Here is an 18680-nt window from a genome sequence, read left to right as displayed (position 1 = left end):
AAGATGTACCCGTTAAAATCTAAAGGATGCTTCATGGTATTAGAAAATACAATAAACATCAACAAAAAAACCTGAAAAAATCAATCGAAATCAACCAAAAAAACTTGAAAATCTTTCAAAATCAAACAAAGAAACTTAAAAACTCCTTGAAACAGTGTGATCCAACTAAAAACACATCAGACAATTTTACGAGCCATTAATTTGCTTTAAAGGTGCATCCGTTCAACGGAATTATCTGTCAACAATATCATATTTTTTTCAAAATTGTAAATAGTCATAGTGTAAGGACCCCTCTGTAATTATGTTAAACTTTGGGGAGTTCGTTGCAAAATTTCCAATTTATATACGAAAAAGAGTTGAAAAAACATAAACCGATATCATCTCCCAAACGCACATTTTGGCTTTCGGCGTTTAAAAGACAAAAAAAAGGTAGCCCACGACTCAGTGCCAGTGATACCAGATCTGCTTTTATCTGCTATATTCTAGAGAGAGAGAGAGGAAGAGACGAAGGCGGAGGACCGCCCTAAAATGGAAGAGAAGTTGTTACAGCGGTTGGAGTCCGCCGTAGCACGGCTGGAGTCGCTTTCTGTTGGTTCGCAGTCTCGAGGCATCGACCTTGATGCGATTGCCGCATCGTCGGATCCCTCGATTCTCGCATTTGACGATCTTTTGACGGAGTACGTCGGCAGGCTTTCGAGTGCTGCGGCGAAGATTGGGGGACAAGTTCAGGAGGTTACTAATGTTCTTAATGAGGCTTTCTCTGTTCAAAAGGACCTTCTCATCAAGATCAAGCAAACTAAGGTTATTTTTAACGGATTATTATTTAATTCCTAATTGCATCATAACGTATTGTGTATTTAAGAACTTCGATTAGTGATATAAGTTGGCGCCGGTGTGTTTTTTCTTTTTTCTGTCTGATTCAGTTAGTTAGGGCCTAGGGGCCATAAATAAACATTAATAACAGGGACTGAGACTCTTGCCTCGTAAGTGGGGGTGACGAATTGAGATGATGTTTTTGTGCATGGAGGGATCACAAAGAATATTAGATCATTTAAGGGAATGAGAAGGGAATGGAGAAGAGGAACCGATGCGTGAAATCGGAAGTCCAGATCCAACGCCGATTCCTATTTCATCCGTCCCATTGTAAGGTGAGTGGAGAGAGGTTGGTGGTGACATTTTGACTTGCTCCGCTGTCTAGTAGTCATTTCGAAGTGTCTTGAGGTGAAGAGGCAGCATGGGTAGTGGTTAGGTTATATGAGCTCCGGGTTGGGTGGTGGGTATTGGGGTGGAGCTCTTTGAAGGTTGGGTAGTAAGCAAGAGTGTGGCCCTTCACATTGCCCCATTGGAATTTTCCTTCAAATGACTTAAAGTGCTTGGTTGGATGGCTGGAGGGTTGTTTCCCCGGGGGGGGGGGGGGGGGGGGGGGAAGGTTAGAAAAGTGTGAGTTTCCATTGTTGTTCCGTAGAGTTTTTGTAGGATTTGCCATTGCTGGAAATCAATCATTTTTGGTTAGTGCCGCAAGCATATGTTCTTTGTCTATGAGCTTCTTATTATGCTCTTTGAAGTATAGCGGAGAGTCACATGTATGGACTGCATCAATGACAGATTGGTAGGTTTCACCAGTCCATCAAGGATACGATCAGACATCTGTGACATCTTTTTGAGGGATGTGAGTGCCCAAGAGTGCTAATTCATCCATGGTTCGTTTATTGTGCATGAATTCTGTAATAGAGAGAGATCCTTTGGTGATTGTTGCAGAGTTGAGCCTTCAGTTCTTTGACATGGCCACGAGATGGGTTGGCGTACGCACCGGCTAGGATATCCATGCCTCCTTGGTTGTAATGGACCGAGTGACAAGAGGACCATGGGTGGGCGATAGGGTGCCGAAAGTAGCTTGTCTTGGTGTATCCAAGATGTATAGGCATGGTTTGGCTCGGTTTGGTCGGCTTTGTCGGCTTTGGTTATGATTTCGAGGGTGGTGGGTGTGATCCATCCACAAAATGGAAATATGGGTTGCCTCGATTTGTGATTTCCATGTGAGGTAGCTTGTGAGGGTCACCAAGGTTTGGGAGAGTATGGTGGGAGTCCATGGAGGAGATCACCGAGTATAACTAAGAACGAGAAGGGAGGATCAAAGCTTTGATACCATATAATGAAGGATAGAGGCTATGAGAAAGTGATAATGGTCTCATTAACTAAAGGGGTATTTATACAAAAAGATTTTAGAGATATAGCTAAGCTTATGTAACAAACTATGAGATAAAACATGATGGATACAGGGGATGACAACCTACTTAGGATAAACACAAAAAAGAATCCTAAGTTGTTCACTTTGACTTGGTAAAGCTTAGTTATTTATATAATTACCCGGTTTAGCGCTTACCCGAGGCATTTGCCAACAATCTTACCATCCCTGGTAAGGTAAGTTGGGGTGATGATTGTCACCCGGTTAGTGTTGGTAAACCGATCATTAGTATCTACGTTTGTTCTTGAAATCTGACCATAGATGGTTTCACGAATTGAAAATTAAGCTCATAGTATGCGTTTCGGATTGTTATGTCTGAGTATCAGGGGATCGTTCTAAGGGAATGGAGATGGGTATGGGTATAATAAGGAATGACAATATTGGGGAAGAAAATTCATTCCCCCAATTTATTAGGGTATGGATAATTATCCACTTTTAAGTAATGTCTCGTTTCATTATATTGAACCAAACACCATTATTCATTATCATTCCCATTCCCCCTTCCCCCCCCCCCCCCAAAAAAAAAAAAACAAGCATCCCCTACAGTTTTCATTGCTTCATGCCACCATTAAATGATGTACAAGTGTTGTAATGAAACCTGAATGATGTTGCTGGGTCTCTTAGAAATGGATCTGTTAAAATGTTCAACTTCAATTTTCAGTTGTGAAGCCAACTTATCCAAAATCGGTTCTGTTTCCTTTGATACTGAATGATCAGTTAGATTTTGTTTAGTTGTTCAACCGAGGAGTCCTGGAATGAATCCTATTCATTGTGCCATTTCCCATGGCTCACAATTCTCGTTATTTGATATTTTTTAGTTTATGCTACGATGTTGATAATCTTTTTGCTTAATTATCATGCAGAAACCTGATGTGCCAGGATTGGGTGAATTCCTGAAGCCATTAAATGAAAAATTAATGAAAGCAATTAGCATGACAGAGGGAAGGAGGTCGGATTTCTTCAACCACTTGAAATCTGTTGCCGAGAGTCTGACAGCTCTCGCATGGATTGCATATGTGGGCAAAGATTGTGGTGAGAAGCATTCTTCATGCTTTGTGTTTCGAGAAAGCCCATATTGGGTCTTGCATCATGGTATTTACTGTCAGATGTCATTTCTCCAGGAATGAGCATGCCCATTGCACATGTGGAAGAATCTTGGCAGGCGGCTGAATTTTACAACAATAAGGTACTATAGTCTCTCTCTTTATAAGTTTATTTATGTAAGGTTGATTTTCTTTATAGGATTGTGTTGTTTCTAATCTTGGCAACTCAGATGCACCAATGTTGAATTCAAAGGTTTTGGATATAACAATCTAACAAAATATAATGCCAAATCAAGTATTGGGAATTTGAGTGTCTTTTAGAGGTTGGGTACAACCCTCAAGTCAAGAGGCATTTTATTGTAAAAATAGTTGTGATAGGATTCATAAACACGGGGAAATATTGTGAAAATAACGCAAGTTTTTTCTTTAAAGCAAGACTCTGCTTTTCTGGATGGACTAAACATGCAAAGATATCCATATATAGATGGAAAACCGTGTTGGGCCTCATTACTGGTTTCTATTTGATGCATCTAACAGTTCATGGGAACCATCTCTGGTGGCAGAAAGTTCTATGCTGTTGCACGAACAACGTTTTATGTCTAGTCAAGTGTATTGGTTATTTATAATTGTAGAGGTTTTCAAAATTCTGATACGGTAGGTATCATCCGTTGCCATTTTATCTAAAAGTACTTCATGTATGTGGTCAAACCCAAATTCCTTATGAGGGCTACAAGCAGCTGAAAGGACTATTCTGCTAACCATTTTTTTTCTTTCTTTTCATGTTCTAGTTGTAGGTAGTTTAGAAGACAATAATCAGGTGGTTTCCATTTTTATTTTAACAGCCGCTTGCATTACTAGGTCCTTGTTTATGGTTTGATTCTTAGTCAGTAATCTTCTATCATATATTTTCTAAATAGTGATTAGACAAATAGGTAATCCCACTATTTGCTGGGCAAGAACACATCTTTATATGAATTTCTTTTTATCCACTCTTACACTTCCATTTGGCTATTAGAAGTTCTGAAGTTATGAGCTTGTCATTGCTAATATATTGATGTTGGGGATTGTGTAGGTTCTTGTAGAATATAGAAATAAAGACGCGAATCATGTGGAGTGGGCAAGAGCTCTAAAGGAACTTTATATACCTGGATTGAGAGATTATGTGAAAAGTCAATACCCGTTGGGGCCTGTATGGAGTGCTACAGGGGCTGCTGTATCTGCTCCACCAAAAGCATCTAAACCAAGTGCTCCTGCTCCTCCACCGCCTCCGCCTGCCTCACTATTCACCTCGGAGTCTTCTCAGCCATCTTCATCCCGCCCAAAGGAAGGAATGGCTGCTGTTTTTCAAGAAATTGGTTCAAAGCCAGTAACTGCTGGTAGCTTTCCTTTTTTCTTTGTCCAATGTCCCTTCTTTATTATTAGGCTTATTTGCTTTATTGACACTCTGTCTTTAGGATTAAGAAAGGTTACAGATGATATGAAGACCAAGAACCGTGCAGATAGAGCTGGCTTCGTAAGTGCTGGTGAAGAGGAAGTTCGTTCAACTGTGCCATCTGTTTCTAAAGTTGGGCCTCCAAAGTTTGAGCTTCAAATGGGTCGCAAGTGAGTACATATAAGTTTGTGCTATGCTTCATGATTGCCACAAAAAATTTGCATCATGTTGTTGATGGTGGTGCATTTCCTTTCTCATGACATGCAGATGGGTTGTTGAGAATCAAATTGGGAAGAAGGATTTATCGATTGATAAGTGTGATTCAAAGCAGACGGTGTACATTTTTGGATGCAAAGATTCAGTTCTACAGATTAAAGGTACTGCATTCTGTTTCTAAGTTCCTTTCCCTATTCATGGTTATTGAGTTATCTTTTTATTGTGTGAAAAGAGAAATGTTTCGGATGAAAGAGTCTAGAGTTTGCTGTTTGTTCGTCTATGGTTTTCTTGACAAATCTCATTTAAGATATATCTAATTACTTTGTGCAGGGAAAGTTAACAACATAACTGTTGACAAATGCACAAAAATGGGTGTTGTATTCACGGTCAGTTTGGAAACTGATAATGTACTTATAAGGCATGATTGAGTGTTAGTTGAGAAAATGCACACTGACTCTTGAACTCTAAAAACAGGATGTTGTTGCTGCTTGCGAAATTGTTAATTGCAACAGTGTTGAGGTGCAATGCCAGGTATCCATCTTATATCTGCTGCGATGTAGTGATTAAATTCCCCAACAGTTTTCTTATGCTTGATGACTGTAGTAATTTATTTTATTCTTGAAGTCCTTGAGTGGTTTCTACTATATCATGGAATGCTTGTATGATAATAGGTTGGTCATTATTGTAACTATGAACTTGGCTCTTATGGTTTTCCATGGGGACAATTATAGGGTACTGCTCCGACTATTTCAGTGGACAACTCATCAGGGTGCCAGTTGTACTTAAGCAAAGATTCTCTAGAGGCTTCAATAACAACCGCCAAGTCAAGTGAAATCAATGTATTGGTGCCTGCCTCTGGCCCTGACGATGATTTGGTATGCCTTCTTTCTTCAGTCTTCTTTTTTCTGAGTTAATTTTTTTCTTCATTTTTGACAAAGAAGCAACTTAACAGAAATATGATGAGAGCTAGATGACCTTACCATTATCATTAAAATTTCACTGTACATCCTTCAATGATATTAGATAAGTACTAGTTTACATGTACGAAATAAGTTTATTAATTGAACATTCGTAGATAAGCTTAAAAAAGGAGAAGAAAGTAGAAAAATTAAGTGTATATTACATCCTGGAATTAGTCAATTTTTGACTTTTAAAATGGATGCCTCAGGAGGTGGTGGGGACTTCTAACTACTTCATTGTTAAGAAGGTTTGTTTGTTTGTTTGTGGATAGAAGTTAGGCTAAAGCATAGTTGTGACAGCTGACAACCAACCTTCATTGTGGCGTGCACAAAGCTACGTTGTTTTGTGCTTCTCTCCCCTAAGTCAATCAATCGTGCGTTTAACTCATCATCTCATGCTACAATTTGAGTTCTTCCTAAATGCTCAAATGGCTGATTGTTTATGCAATTCACATAGCCATTGAAGCACCGATTAAATTTCAGAAATAATAGGCGATGAACAAGTGTATAATATGGATTACACCCACACTACGGTTTGGCGACTGTGTGAGGTCCTGGGTTTGAGCCCAGGCACCAGCCCTCTTCCAATTCTTCATTTTCAAAAAGAAATCACAGACTATTCTTTTTCCTATATACTTCTCATAAATGGGATGCATGCCAGTTGATAAAACACATAGGTATCGATCTAAGGGCCTTTCGTTAGCAGCTTAATGAGCTTAATGGGTCTCATAGCTTATTTTGTCAGCTATACATGACTGTTTGGTAGTGGTTTAATAATATGGAAAGTGGCTTATTCAGTAAGCTTCTAGGGGGAAGCTTTATGCAGAAAGCCAAGTTTCTTTTTCTTTCCAAACCTGCCTCTCCCAATTAAAAACATGCTCCTTCCATTTATGAAAAACTCTCCCAAACAAAAACATTCTAAATCTATACAGACAAATTAATCCAAGCAGATAGCTTTATCCATACAGGACTTGATGAAAAACTAACCAAACCGCCCCTAAGTAGGACTGCCAGCTTAGGAGGTGAAACTTATTCACAATTATGATTAGCATGACAAATGAAATACCTTAAAATCTGGGTGTGTTTGGCATGTGGGATGGGAGATGACAATACAAAAAACTTGTCCCACGTTTAGTGCAATTTTCGACTCGGGCTAGGACAGGACTAAGTAGCATGCCGTGATGAGCCTCCAAATGCAAGGTTCTACATCTAATAGTTCTATTTCTCTTGCACATAAAGATGTGCAAGAAGAAGGTAAATAAGATGGAACTAAAAGGCAGAGGAGTTGGTTATAGCAAAATCTTGTTTGTTTTTCAGAAAAAGCTCTTATCAGCCTCTTATATTTGATTCGTTAAGAGGTAGGGTGATTCAGACCGTTTGTTTTTCCAACTTTTTAGAGACACTTATGTCTTATTCTCCTCTTATCTGGTAAGAGGTAAACCAACCACTTTTTTGCCTTTTATTGTTCTCCAAACTCTAAGTAACGGTGTTTCTCACGATTAACCTTAATCGATGATAGAATCTATCCTCACCTGTCTCAATGTATTTTTAATATGATTTAAATGTGTTAAATACCTTAACGTGTCATTTTTTCGTGTAAATGAATGCTAATTATATAATTTAGATGTAAATTTTGTAATGATGATGAATAAATATGTGAAATTTTATTAATTTATCTATAAATTCAACACTATAGTTTTCTAATCTCTAAAATAGACAATTTAAACAAATTCAGACATATATCACTTTACAAAAACAAACAGTCTTATCGATTCAGATTTCAGACTTCAGCATTAGTCAGAAGTGAAATAAGACTTCAGAATTCAGCACCTCTTAAAAAACAAACGCCACCTAACTAATGCACCAAAATTATGTGTATTCATCTTAAATCACTCTTTCTCAAAGGCGGTTCGGTTGGGTTCTTGGTTCTTCATCTGGTTAAGCTAGAGAGGATGAGAAGGAGAAAGCGATAAGGGTTTTCATCAAGAAGCAAATGACCAAAATGCCCCCTCATGAGGGACACATGGGGGATCGTAAAGGGAGACGCTTAATGGCCATTAGTCTCATGGACCAAATCCATAAGAAATTGCAAGTAGTAGAGAGATTTGTAATTTCAAAATCTGAGAGATGAAATCTGAAGTTAGTTAGCTCTTTTATATACATATTTATATATACATACATATTGTATGTGTTATATTACGTACATGATTATATATGCATATGTATATGCATATTATGTGTTGCATAATATAATATGATTCATGTATGTCGTTCTTTTCATCATCTTACAATTTGTGTACATCCTACCCCTCTCAGACCCTGCTATTGTTGCAGGTGGAGCATGCTTTGCCACAACAATACATTCATAGTTACAAGGATGGACAGTTTGTGACGACCCCTGTATCTCACTCTGGAGGGTAACTTGCTTTTTTCAAATACGATTGGGCTTTTTGAATGCTGATGTTATTTTAGTTACTATTGAACATATATATTGGTTGGGTTGAGTTGTAGCAATCTGCGCGTATTTAGCAGAATTTGTTGCTGATTGAGTTCTGTTTTTTGGATTTGATTTATGTTTGTTTGTTTGTTTGTTTGTTTGTTTGTTTGTTTGTATCGTCATTACATTGTTTCCTCAAGAAAAGGTTGCCTCTTTTGCGTATTGTATTTGCTGAAACAATTGCACTCCTTGTCTCGTTTGGTGAGTCGACTCGGTTAATTTTGTAAATAATCGTCTATAAGTTACCGAGTGTTAAGGACAGATGGTCACCCTTTCTCACGTATCATATGACTTTTTTGTAGTTTAAAAATTAGAAGTTTTTAGGGACATTTACCAACTCTTGTAACGCTTTCATTTGATTTATTGGTTAAGATTTTGGTTCTTAAAACGGTTATCATATGTAATAATTTATTTGGTAAATGCTTCGTTACTCACTTTTTAGGTAAGACAATGGATTAATATACACATGGGCAGTTACAAAACATCCATGCCTTTATGAATTTTTTTCAATAATACCTTGTTTGTATGTTCATCTTAGTCTTGGATGGTAACCTATTATATTATTAGCTATTACAAAATTGTCATCATAAATGTCATACATTGATTCACAAGATAATTGGTTGTGATAGGTTTATAAAGTTATCACCATAAATTGGGTTAGACGAAAAATTGTGTCAGAAGAAGAGTTAAGATGAGAAGCGTAAGAAGGGATCTGTACTCTTGATCACCTTTAATTTCAAACTCACTCATGAATCACGCTTGATACGGGTTTGATCCGGTGCATCTCATTCTAATGTGTATCCAAGGGTGATGGTCCCTTCTTCCGCTTTTCACTTTAACTCTTCTTTTTACCGGAACCCAACCCTATATGAATATATATGTGTGTGCGTGTGTGTATTGCTTTGTATCATAAAGAATAGTTCAAACGTGAACATCTTCATTTTACAAGAACACGAGAACATCATTTAACTATAGACAATCACATGTGATACTATAACTATCACATATGATACAAATGTGATACTAAATCAGAGACCCGAACGACTTTCAATTCAATCTAGGTTGCGAGTCAAGTAGCCCTTACACCACTAACCCCCTAACATATATTATCACATGTGATAAAAGTGTTCGATACTATGATCCATCACATGTGACACTAAACCATAGACGTAAACGACCTTTGGTGCGACCTAAGTCACGGACACGTCGTCCGCACACCACCAGATCCCCTTACATGTATTATCACATGAGATAAAGGTGTTCTCCCGTTCTTGTAAAATGAATATGTTCTCGGTTGAATCTCCACCTTGTATCATATTACATGGTATATTTTGAAATTAATCAATCCGTTCTACAACGAACTCAAAATTGATGATTTTTATCGGGGTTTTATGTATATTACATAAAAATCTAACTTGGGATAGATTTATGAGAGGGTTTATTCCGGAAACTATCAACCTTCATTTGTTTGAAATTCTTATGTATGTTGCATAAATTCTTTACGATGCATTGGAACACAAACAAGATAGAACATGACAAACACTAGACGAGACGGGTCTAGGCAAGCGACAGTGAGCATCACCCTCATTTACGTTATCAGGTAATATTTTCAGCTACTAAAATATATTGTTGGTAAGCATCTTTAACCCGATAAGCACTCAGGTGATAAGAGTCTTCTCCTTCACTTACCGAGTAAGATTTTTGGTCCTTGACATATTCATCTGGAAGATAAATGATACCTGATAATCACTAACCTAGTTAGTGCTTGATAAAACGACTCCTAAATCATTTTAATACATAAAAGTAATATATTACTTTTTCATATAAACTTCGTTTCAAACATTGAGTTGCTCGAAAAACAAGTAACTTCTGTTGGGATGTTATCCTTTTTTTAGGTTCATTAGTATTCTTGTTGGTTGGAACCTCCAGTTATCTTGGTAGAAATTTGATATATTTATTTCCATCTCAGGAAATAGTTTTTTTTTCCCACAAGGAATTGTGATATCTTTCTACAGGATCGGGGGTCTTTTTATTAGCTCCTATTTATGGTACACAATTTCGTGGAATGTAGGCAGTGGTTATGATCGATTTGACAGAAAAGACGGGATAGTGTGTATCTTTCGGTGGGGATTTCCTAGAAAGAATCGTCGGGTCTTCCTCTGATTTCTTATAAAAGATATCCAGTCTGTCAAAATAGAAGTTAAAAAGGGTATTTATGCTCGTCATGTCCTTTATATGGATATCAAAGGCCAGGGAGCCATTCCATTGACTCGTACTGATGAGAATTTAAAAAGAAGTTTCACATGCTAAACTCGAATCAAAATCCTCTTAACACTAATGTATTAAAACATCTCTGATGGCTATGTTATTTTATCTGCATTCCTTTATATTAATAAAAAAACTATTAAATTTTATCATTTTGAATGATTAAATCTTTGAACTGTTTTTTTAATGAAAAAAACATTAAACTTTCACATTTTGAATGATCAAGACATTGAATAAATAAATAATAATAATAAAAACTTTACCAGTCAGTTAATATAACTTTTTTTGGATTAAAAGAATGTAAGTAAACAATTTTTAAAAGTGTAATAGTTTATTTATTAATAAAATATCTAGAAACTTAATCGTTTAAAATAAAAAAATTTAACGGTTTTTTATTAAAAAAATAGTTTAAAAATTAAATCATTCAAAATGAAAAAGTCCGTTAGGTTTTTTTGAATTTTTTCCTAATTATTATTACAGACTTTCTTCCGTTTTATCTGATTAAACAATACCTTACTTTTTCAATTTATAGTCAAGTTTTAATATTAAAAAATGTGTCGGTCTAGTTATTATCTTTTTAATAGTATTTGTCATTTTTTAGCGTAACTGGTTATTCCTTACCTCGGGACCACATGATCGAACATTATCTGAAAAACGAATTGGGTTACGTAGTAAATTACAGATTAAAAAAGTAATAGCTTAATAAACAAATTAATACATAAAAAATAAAAATAAAAGAACAGATAAGAAGAAATACGTCCACTAGATTTACGACGAAACCTAGAAATCGATCCAATTTCATCTCATTTAAGCGGTCTTGTTCGATATGAAAAATAGTCAAGCCGTTCAGTCCAATCCAATCTACGTGGTTTGAACATTTTTTTGAGTGTTTGGCCGAACTGACCACCACAATATATGTTTATTAATTATATTTAGTTTTCATGTTGTAGACTTAAATGCCCAGTTAAAAAAAATCTAACGAAGACATTGAGTTTTTAGTTTTCACTTCTCCGTTGTCTGTAGTCTTTAAATAGACAAGATCTCGAAATCCATCAAAAATCAGAATCTAAAATTCCAAATTGTCCTCGAAATCCGGTGTGACAAAAAAAAATTTAAACTGCTAACACCTAAACTATACCGCAAACATCCCTACTGATTTCTCATTCACGTACCACTCATATATATATAGGGGGTGTTTGGGATTTGCTTATTTGAAACAACTTATGTTTTTCTACAAAAGTCTTTATTAACGTATTATAAGTTAGGGGATGTTTGTTTGGCTCTTAATGGTTACATTAAGAGCCAACCTCTTAATCTGTAAGAGGTTAGGTCTGTTTGGCAAAAAAAAAAACAACCCTCTTAATGGTTACAATAACTTTGAGGGAGCCCTAACGGTTAAAATGGAATAAATGGGTTTTTGTTAGAGAGGGTTAAAATGGTAATATATTATCATTCAGAGAACAATTACCAAACAACATTATTCCATTCAGCACTTAACCATTTTGACCCTCTCAACCATTCTGACCTCTTAACTATTCTGCACTAAATCATTCAGCAACTGCCAAACAGCCCCTTAGAATGGTTTAACTTCTTCAAAAACTCTTTATTACCAATTTGGCACTGTATAAATTGTTTATCAAAACACTCAAAAATACTTATTACCGGTACCACACCAAAAAATAATAAATTATTTTTATAAGCAATCTCAAACACCCCTTACTATATTTTCTCTCTTTTTCATTCAAATCTAAAAAATTCCATTTACAAACGGAATTTTCTTAGTAATTTACAAACGGACCCGAAATTCAATCACTATTTCATAGACATTTATTTTGACCATCTACTACCCATTAATGAACCACCGTGACCGTACGTTAGTTTTTATTCCTTTGCCACCCACCGCCACCGCCACACCGGAGGAGACGACAAATATCCAACCACTCCAGGCCCCCCATCCCCCACAATTTTCAAAATTTCTACTCCATTAGCCCCTTTCACACTCAATCAATCTCTTCAATTCCTTATCAGGATTAAGTTCACTCTCTCTAGCACACAGTTACAGTGGAGGTAGACACATGGCGCCGCCGGCGAGTTATGTACAGAATCTCATTTTCGTCATTCTATGCAGCTTTCTACTGCAATTTTTTAGCTTTGCGAGTAAGTTATTCAGATCATGAGCGTTTTAATCGTGTCTAGTTACTTAATCAATCGCTAATTTCTAGATATCGAACTTTCGAATCTGTGCGATCTGATCCGTTTACATTTCAAATACGAGAGCCATTGATGTGATTCGGAAACAATTTTGCACCGACCGATCTAACACCGGCGGAATTGTTGCTCCAATTATATTTGTGTTGCTCGATTTCATAAAGGCAAAACACTTTTTAAGTAACCAAAGCTAAAAGTGTAAAAGGTAAAGCAGATTTACGACTTAGAACGCTGAAATCGAGTTATTTTCTGGCTGTATTGTTTCTGCAGGTTCGCAATCGTTTATCGGTGTAAACTACGGCATAGTCGCCGACAATCTTCCAGCTCCGGAGGCTACGGCGAAGCTTCTACAGTCGACGTCCATCGGTAAAGTGAGGATGTACGGTGCGGATCCTGCGATCATCCGCGCACTAGCGAATACCGGAATCGGAATCGTGATCGGAGCAGCGAACGGCGATATACCGGCATTGGCGTCGGACCCGAATTTTGCGACTCAGTGGGTCAACTCGAACGTGTTGGCTTATCCTGATAGCAAGATCATCGTCATCACGGTTGGTAATGAAGTCATGAGCTCAGTCGACCAAAGTCTTGTGTCCCTTTGTCTGCCTGCCATGCAAAATGTCCAAAATGCCCTTAACGCAGGTTTCATTCTATTTCGCTCCACGGATGCTTCATTTCTCTTTTCTTTAATATTAATATTTAGAGTAAAGGAACGTTTTTTATCCTTTCGTGGTGTTTGAGATTGTTTATAAAAATATATTATTGACTTATTCCGGTATGATACCGATAACAAACATTTTTTAGTGTTTGGATAAACAACTTATACCGGTGCCAAACCGGTAATAAGAAGTTTTTGAAAAAATTAAACTGTTCTGACCTATAATAAGTTGATAAGTGTTTTTGTAAAAAAACATAAGTTGTTTCAAATAAGTTATCCCAAACACCCCCTTAGTTTGTTAAAACCGGTTAATCCCTTTTTTTTTTTTTTGCTTGTGTGGCTTTAATGAGGTGATGTGGATGTCATATCATTTTGATGACTTAATTAAAATAAAAATAAAAACTTATTTCAAATTAATAAAACATTTAATTTTTTTGACTTTTTTTTATCAAGTTACATGCAAATTAAATATTCTTTGAGTAAAATATTTTCTTAAATAAATATGATACAAAATAGTCCAACTAGAATTTTGTTCAAAATACGATTTCTAATTTTCTATGACGCAACATTTTATCTGGTCTGCATATTCTTTTATTTTATCTTTTGGATCGTATTTTTCAGTATTAAATAATTTTTTAGAAACCAGAGGTGTTTGAGATTGTTTATAAAAACAATTTATTGACTTATTGGTTTGATACCGGTAATAAGTATTTTTTTGAGTGTTTGGATAAATAACTTATATCGGTGCCAAACCGGTGACAAAGAGTTTTTGAAGAAGTTAAACTCTTCTGACTTCTAATAAGTTGATAAGTGTTTTTGTAGAAAAGCATAAATTGTTTCAAATAAATAATCCCAAACACCGAATGATATTAAAATTAAAACTAATGAAAAAAAACAATGAATTATGCAGCATCGTTAGGTGGTAAAATCAAGGTATCAACGGTACACTCAATGGCAGTGCTGGCATCCTCCGATCCACCTTCATCGGCAGTTTTCAATTCTGGGTTCAGTGACACAATGAGATCACTTCTGAAGTTTCACAGTGCAAATGGCTCGCCTTTCATGATCAATCCTTACCCGTTCTTTGCTTACGAGAGCGACCCACGACCTGAAACGTTGGCGTTTTGTCTTTTCCAACCCAACTCTGGCCGAGTCGACTCAGCCACCGGTATCAAATACCTGAACATGTTCGATGCCCAGGTGAGTTTATGCTTCCTTACCCCTTTAATACAATGCACATTTCTTGAATCGAGATTGATAATCACACACGTAGTTATAAGGGTAAATCACATGAAAGTGCAACGGACTTTGATTCGATTCCTATTTTGTATAACGTACTTCAAAAACATTTATTTTGGTATCTCAAATGTAACATCTCAAGTATTTAGATTCATAGTTTACATCTGAGAATGCATGAATGCAACATATTTTATCCGAATACTATTTTGTGTAACGTAGTTTAAATGTTTACCAAAATGAAATTTTAGAAGTATGTTATACAAAATAGGAATTAAACCAAAATATGTTACATCTTCATCCAGTTTTTCCAAGTCATAACTTATAAGTACTTAGAACTTTGTAATAGCGACATGAAATATATAATCAATCAAATAACTGTTTTAATTTCATTATTCAACTATTTTTTATTATAGAGACCCCAAAAATACTTCTCTATGGTAAATGTCAATAAAAAGTTTTCTTTTTGAAGTATATAATATTTATATACGGCAAATTGAACAAATAAACTCACATTTGATGGGCTTTGCACCCCTGGCCTTCTCGAAAACCAAAAACTCACGTACCGCTAGAAAGTCCCTTTGATATGTCAATAAAAAGTTGATCATGGATAAGCATCTTATCACAAGAACAAGGTTCCATGTGACCGGTAACATGAACGTACGATAATAGAATCCAATTCCATTAATTTTCTTTGATGATGCTGACTAAGTTCCCACATGATATTGTTGGAAGAAAACTAAAGAACAACACAGATCTGTAGGAAGTTTAAAATGATCAAAAGAGTAAACTGCAGAAAAGTTTCTGCACATACATATATATATATATATATATGTATATATATATATATACATGAACCAACACCATACTAACAGACACAACCCTTCCTAAACACCCGTACAACCATAACTGCATATCTATAACTTCCATAACTGACATCAAATATTAAATTACTAATTAACTTAATAAATACTAATAATATTGTCTAGCTTACTTTTAACAGATATGACGACATGAAAACAAAAAAAAATCATTATTTGCAAACTACATTTTTAAGTATGATCTAGTTTATCTGTTAGTTTGTACCAAACAAGATTTATTTAACGGTTAACAGCTAGTTTTTCAGCTAATAGCTACCATGCAGCTAGCTTATGAGATTGTTTGCCGAACATAGCATATTTGTACAAAAAATTCGTGAATGATCAAATGATGCTTTTCGATATCCATTTTAGGTGATGTTTTATCGTTTTAATGTTTTATGGTACGTATTTTAACGCTATGTGCTTATTGTTTTTTCGTAAATGTTGAAATGGCCATAAATTACCCGCTAAACGTATCATTTGATGTAGAGTTTTTACATTATAGGTAGATGCTGTGAGGTCTGCTCTAAATGCAATGGGGTTCAAGGACACGGAAATCGTGGTTGCAGAAACAGGGTGGGCTTACAAGGGTGACCCGAATGAGATTGGACCCAGCGTGGATAATGCGAAAGCCTACAACGGTAACTTGATCAACCACCTAAGATCAAAGGTCGGAACACCATTAATGCCTGGAAAATCCATCGATACCTATATATTTGCACTCTATGACGAGAATTTGAAGCCCGGTCCGGGCTCTGAGAGGGCGTTCGGGCTTTTTAAACCTGACCTCTCCATGACTTATGACGCGGGTCTTTCGAAGAACAGTCAGGTTAGATGTTAATCAAAACCGTTCTTTTTCTTTAGTTTCAAAACAGTTTCATATTCAATCATTGTTTATACACAAACCTTTGTTTAAACTTAAATATATCACTACAACAAAATGGGGTTTATATACGCCAAAAATGTCTAAGCGCACTAATAGATTGTTTTATAAGACTTAATTTATAAGACCAAGCAATCAAGCATTCAATCTAAAAGTGTTGTAATAAGTTTACATGACGTTTTGAGGGTTGCAACAAGTTTTTTAGGACATCTTTATATAAAAAGGCATTGTATTAGCTACTATAAAACACTATTTACAAAACAATGTCTTATAAAAACAAGTATCCTATAAAAAGATGTGTTAATAGGATACTTTTCAAAAGTAGCTTATAAAATAGCTAATGCGATGCTTTGTATTAGAATTGGCCTAAAAAACTTGTTAAAACGTCCAAAAACGTCCTATGAACTTATCACAACACCTTTAGATAGGACATTTATTGTTTGGTCCTATAAATTGGTCTGTCAGGACACTTACAAATTGTTGGCATCCTATAAATCCAATTTTGTTGTAGTGTATGTTATTGTTTCTACGTGTGTGACCCATTTATATACATTAGTCCTATATTTTTTTCATGTAGTTGTAGTTGTCTAATATTGTGATTTGTGCCCCATCTCCTTGTTTTTTGGAAGCATATAATATTTATACAAGACAAATAACTCACACACTCCTCACTTTTGGTGAGGTTTGAACCTTGACCTCCTCGTTTGTGTAACCTATTTCCCTTTTATCTGGTCCATTACATTGTCTGCTCGCTTGTGTACACGGTCTCACTTTTTCTTACTCGTTTGTTTAATCTAATTGTTCTGCAAGTCGGATATCTTAACGAAAACAGGCTTAGGGGATGTTTGGTTGGTTTTCAATTAAGTCATATATGGATGAAGTTATATGTGTGGATTAATCCGTTTGTATAAACAGGGAAGGTTTTTTCATAGATGAAAAGAGTCTGTTTTTTAATTTGAAGGGGCAAGTTTGGAAAAAAATTGGCTTTCTGCATAAAGCTTCCCCTAAAAAGCTTATTAAATAAGTCACTTTCTATATCATTAAGCCACTATCAATCAGTTATGTATAGCTGACCGAACAAGCTGCGAATCTCATTCAACTCATTAAGCTGCTAACAGACATGCCCTTACTACCCTTTGGGACAGAGGTAAAGTCTGTCTACATCTCAACCTCCCCTAAACCCACATGCCATGTGGAATTTACTGGATGCATTTAGTTTGGTTTATTGTTTAAAGCAAAAGTTCGACGGCCTAGATGGGAACTTTTAACTTTCTAACCTCGGGTGGTAAAATCTTCCTTTTGGTGATTGTAATCTCATCCAGACTCCGACGACACCAACATCACCGGCGACTCCCACAACTCCGGCAACACCGTCACCGGTTCAAGCAGCAGGGTGGTGTGTGCCGAAACCAGGTGTGTCTGATGCGCAATTGCAGTCGAATCTAGACTATGTATGTGGTCAAGGGCTTGATTGTGGTCCGATTCAACCTGGTGGTGCCTGTTTTGACCCCAACACAATAGCATCCCATGCTGCTTATGCAATGAACCTCCTTTATCAAACTGCTGGTAGGAATCCATGGAATTGTGACTTCGTTCAGACCGCTGCACTTACATCCAATAATCCTAGTAAGTTTCTTTCATGTTTTACATATTTCCTTAAACATAGGGGCCGTTTACTAAACGCTTATGCTGTAAGTGCTCACCGGTATCGAATGAATATGACAAAAATTGAGAATCTTACCCGGTAAGAGCGAATGTAAGGACCGAGAGTCGTACCCAATAAGTGAGACTGACGACTCTTACCCGGTAATTGCTTACAGGATAAACATGTTCCATACAATAATATTTTAGTGGACTAAAATCTTATTCGGTAAGTTAAGTGAAAGTGTTTGACTCCTATCGGTAAGCGATTATCGAGTAAGCGTTAGGTAAACGGCCCTTTACATTGAACTCTTTACATTAAACTGTTGATAGGAACTGATGGATTTTTTAGGTATACAAATACATATGCATAATCATTTACAAACTCAATAAATCGTATAAATTTATAAACCAGTTTTCATTTGTTGCTTTATATCTATACTATATTATAAAACATTTGACAAGAACTCTTAAAAACCATTTTTTATGCATGAAGTACTGTATATTGATGCATATTACTTAAAATTCAAGATTACA

The 18680-nt window shown here is 36.0% G+C and overlaps 2 protein-coding genes across 2 annotated transcripts in view; both read left to right on the top strand.

The window, feature by feature from the left end:
• Positions 1-403: 403 nt before the first annotated feature.
• Positions 404-8565, top strand: LOC112516586 (cyclase-associated protein 1). Its single transcript, XM_025123716.1, has 10 exons — positions 404-801; positions 3109-3277; positions 3367-3431; positions 4361-4664; positions 4743-4890; positions 4988-5097; positions 5267-5322; positions 5411-5467; positions 5668-5811; positions 8230-8565. Exons 1-10 carry the CDS (start codon positions 529-531, stop codon positions 8314-8316), a joined length of 1413 nt encoding a protein of 470 aa, XP_024979484.1. The 5' UTR covers positions 404-528; the 3' UTR covers positions 8317-8565.
• Positions 8566-12585: 4020 nt separating this feature from the next.
• The window catches only part of LOC112516643 (glucan endo-1,3-beta-D-glucosidase), a 9022-nt gene continuing 2927 nt past the window's right edge, over positions 12586-18680 (top strand). Inside the window, exons 1-5 of the mRNA XM_025123807.1 lie at positions 12586-12814; positions 13136-13507; positions 14434-14723; positions 16125-16448; positions 17825-18128. Of these exons, the coding sequence (XP_024979575.1) occupies positions 12733-12814; positions 13136-13507; positions 14434-14723; positions 16125-16448; positions 17825-18128 (1372 nt within the window). The 5' untranslated portion in view covers positions 12586-12732. The remainder of the gene's footprint in view (positions 12815-13135; positions 13508-14433; positions 14724-16124; positions 16449-17824; positions 18129-18680) is intronic.

This window comes from Cynara cardunculus (genome assembly GCF_001531365.2).
Source record: "Cynara cardunculus var. scolymus isolate 2C chromosome LG 8, CcrdV1, whole genome shotgun sequence".
NCBI classification, from domain to species: Eukaryota; Viridiplantae; Streptophyta; class Magnoliopsida; order Asterales; family Asteraceae; genus Cynara; species Cynara cardunculus.
The sequence above is the reverse complement of the archived record's forward strand: the minus strand, read 5'-3'. Positions and strand labels throughout refer to the sequence as shown.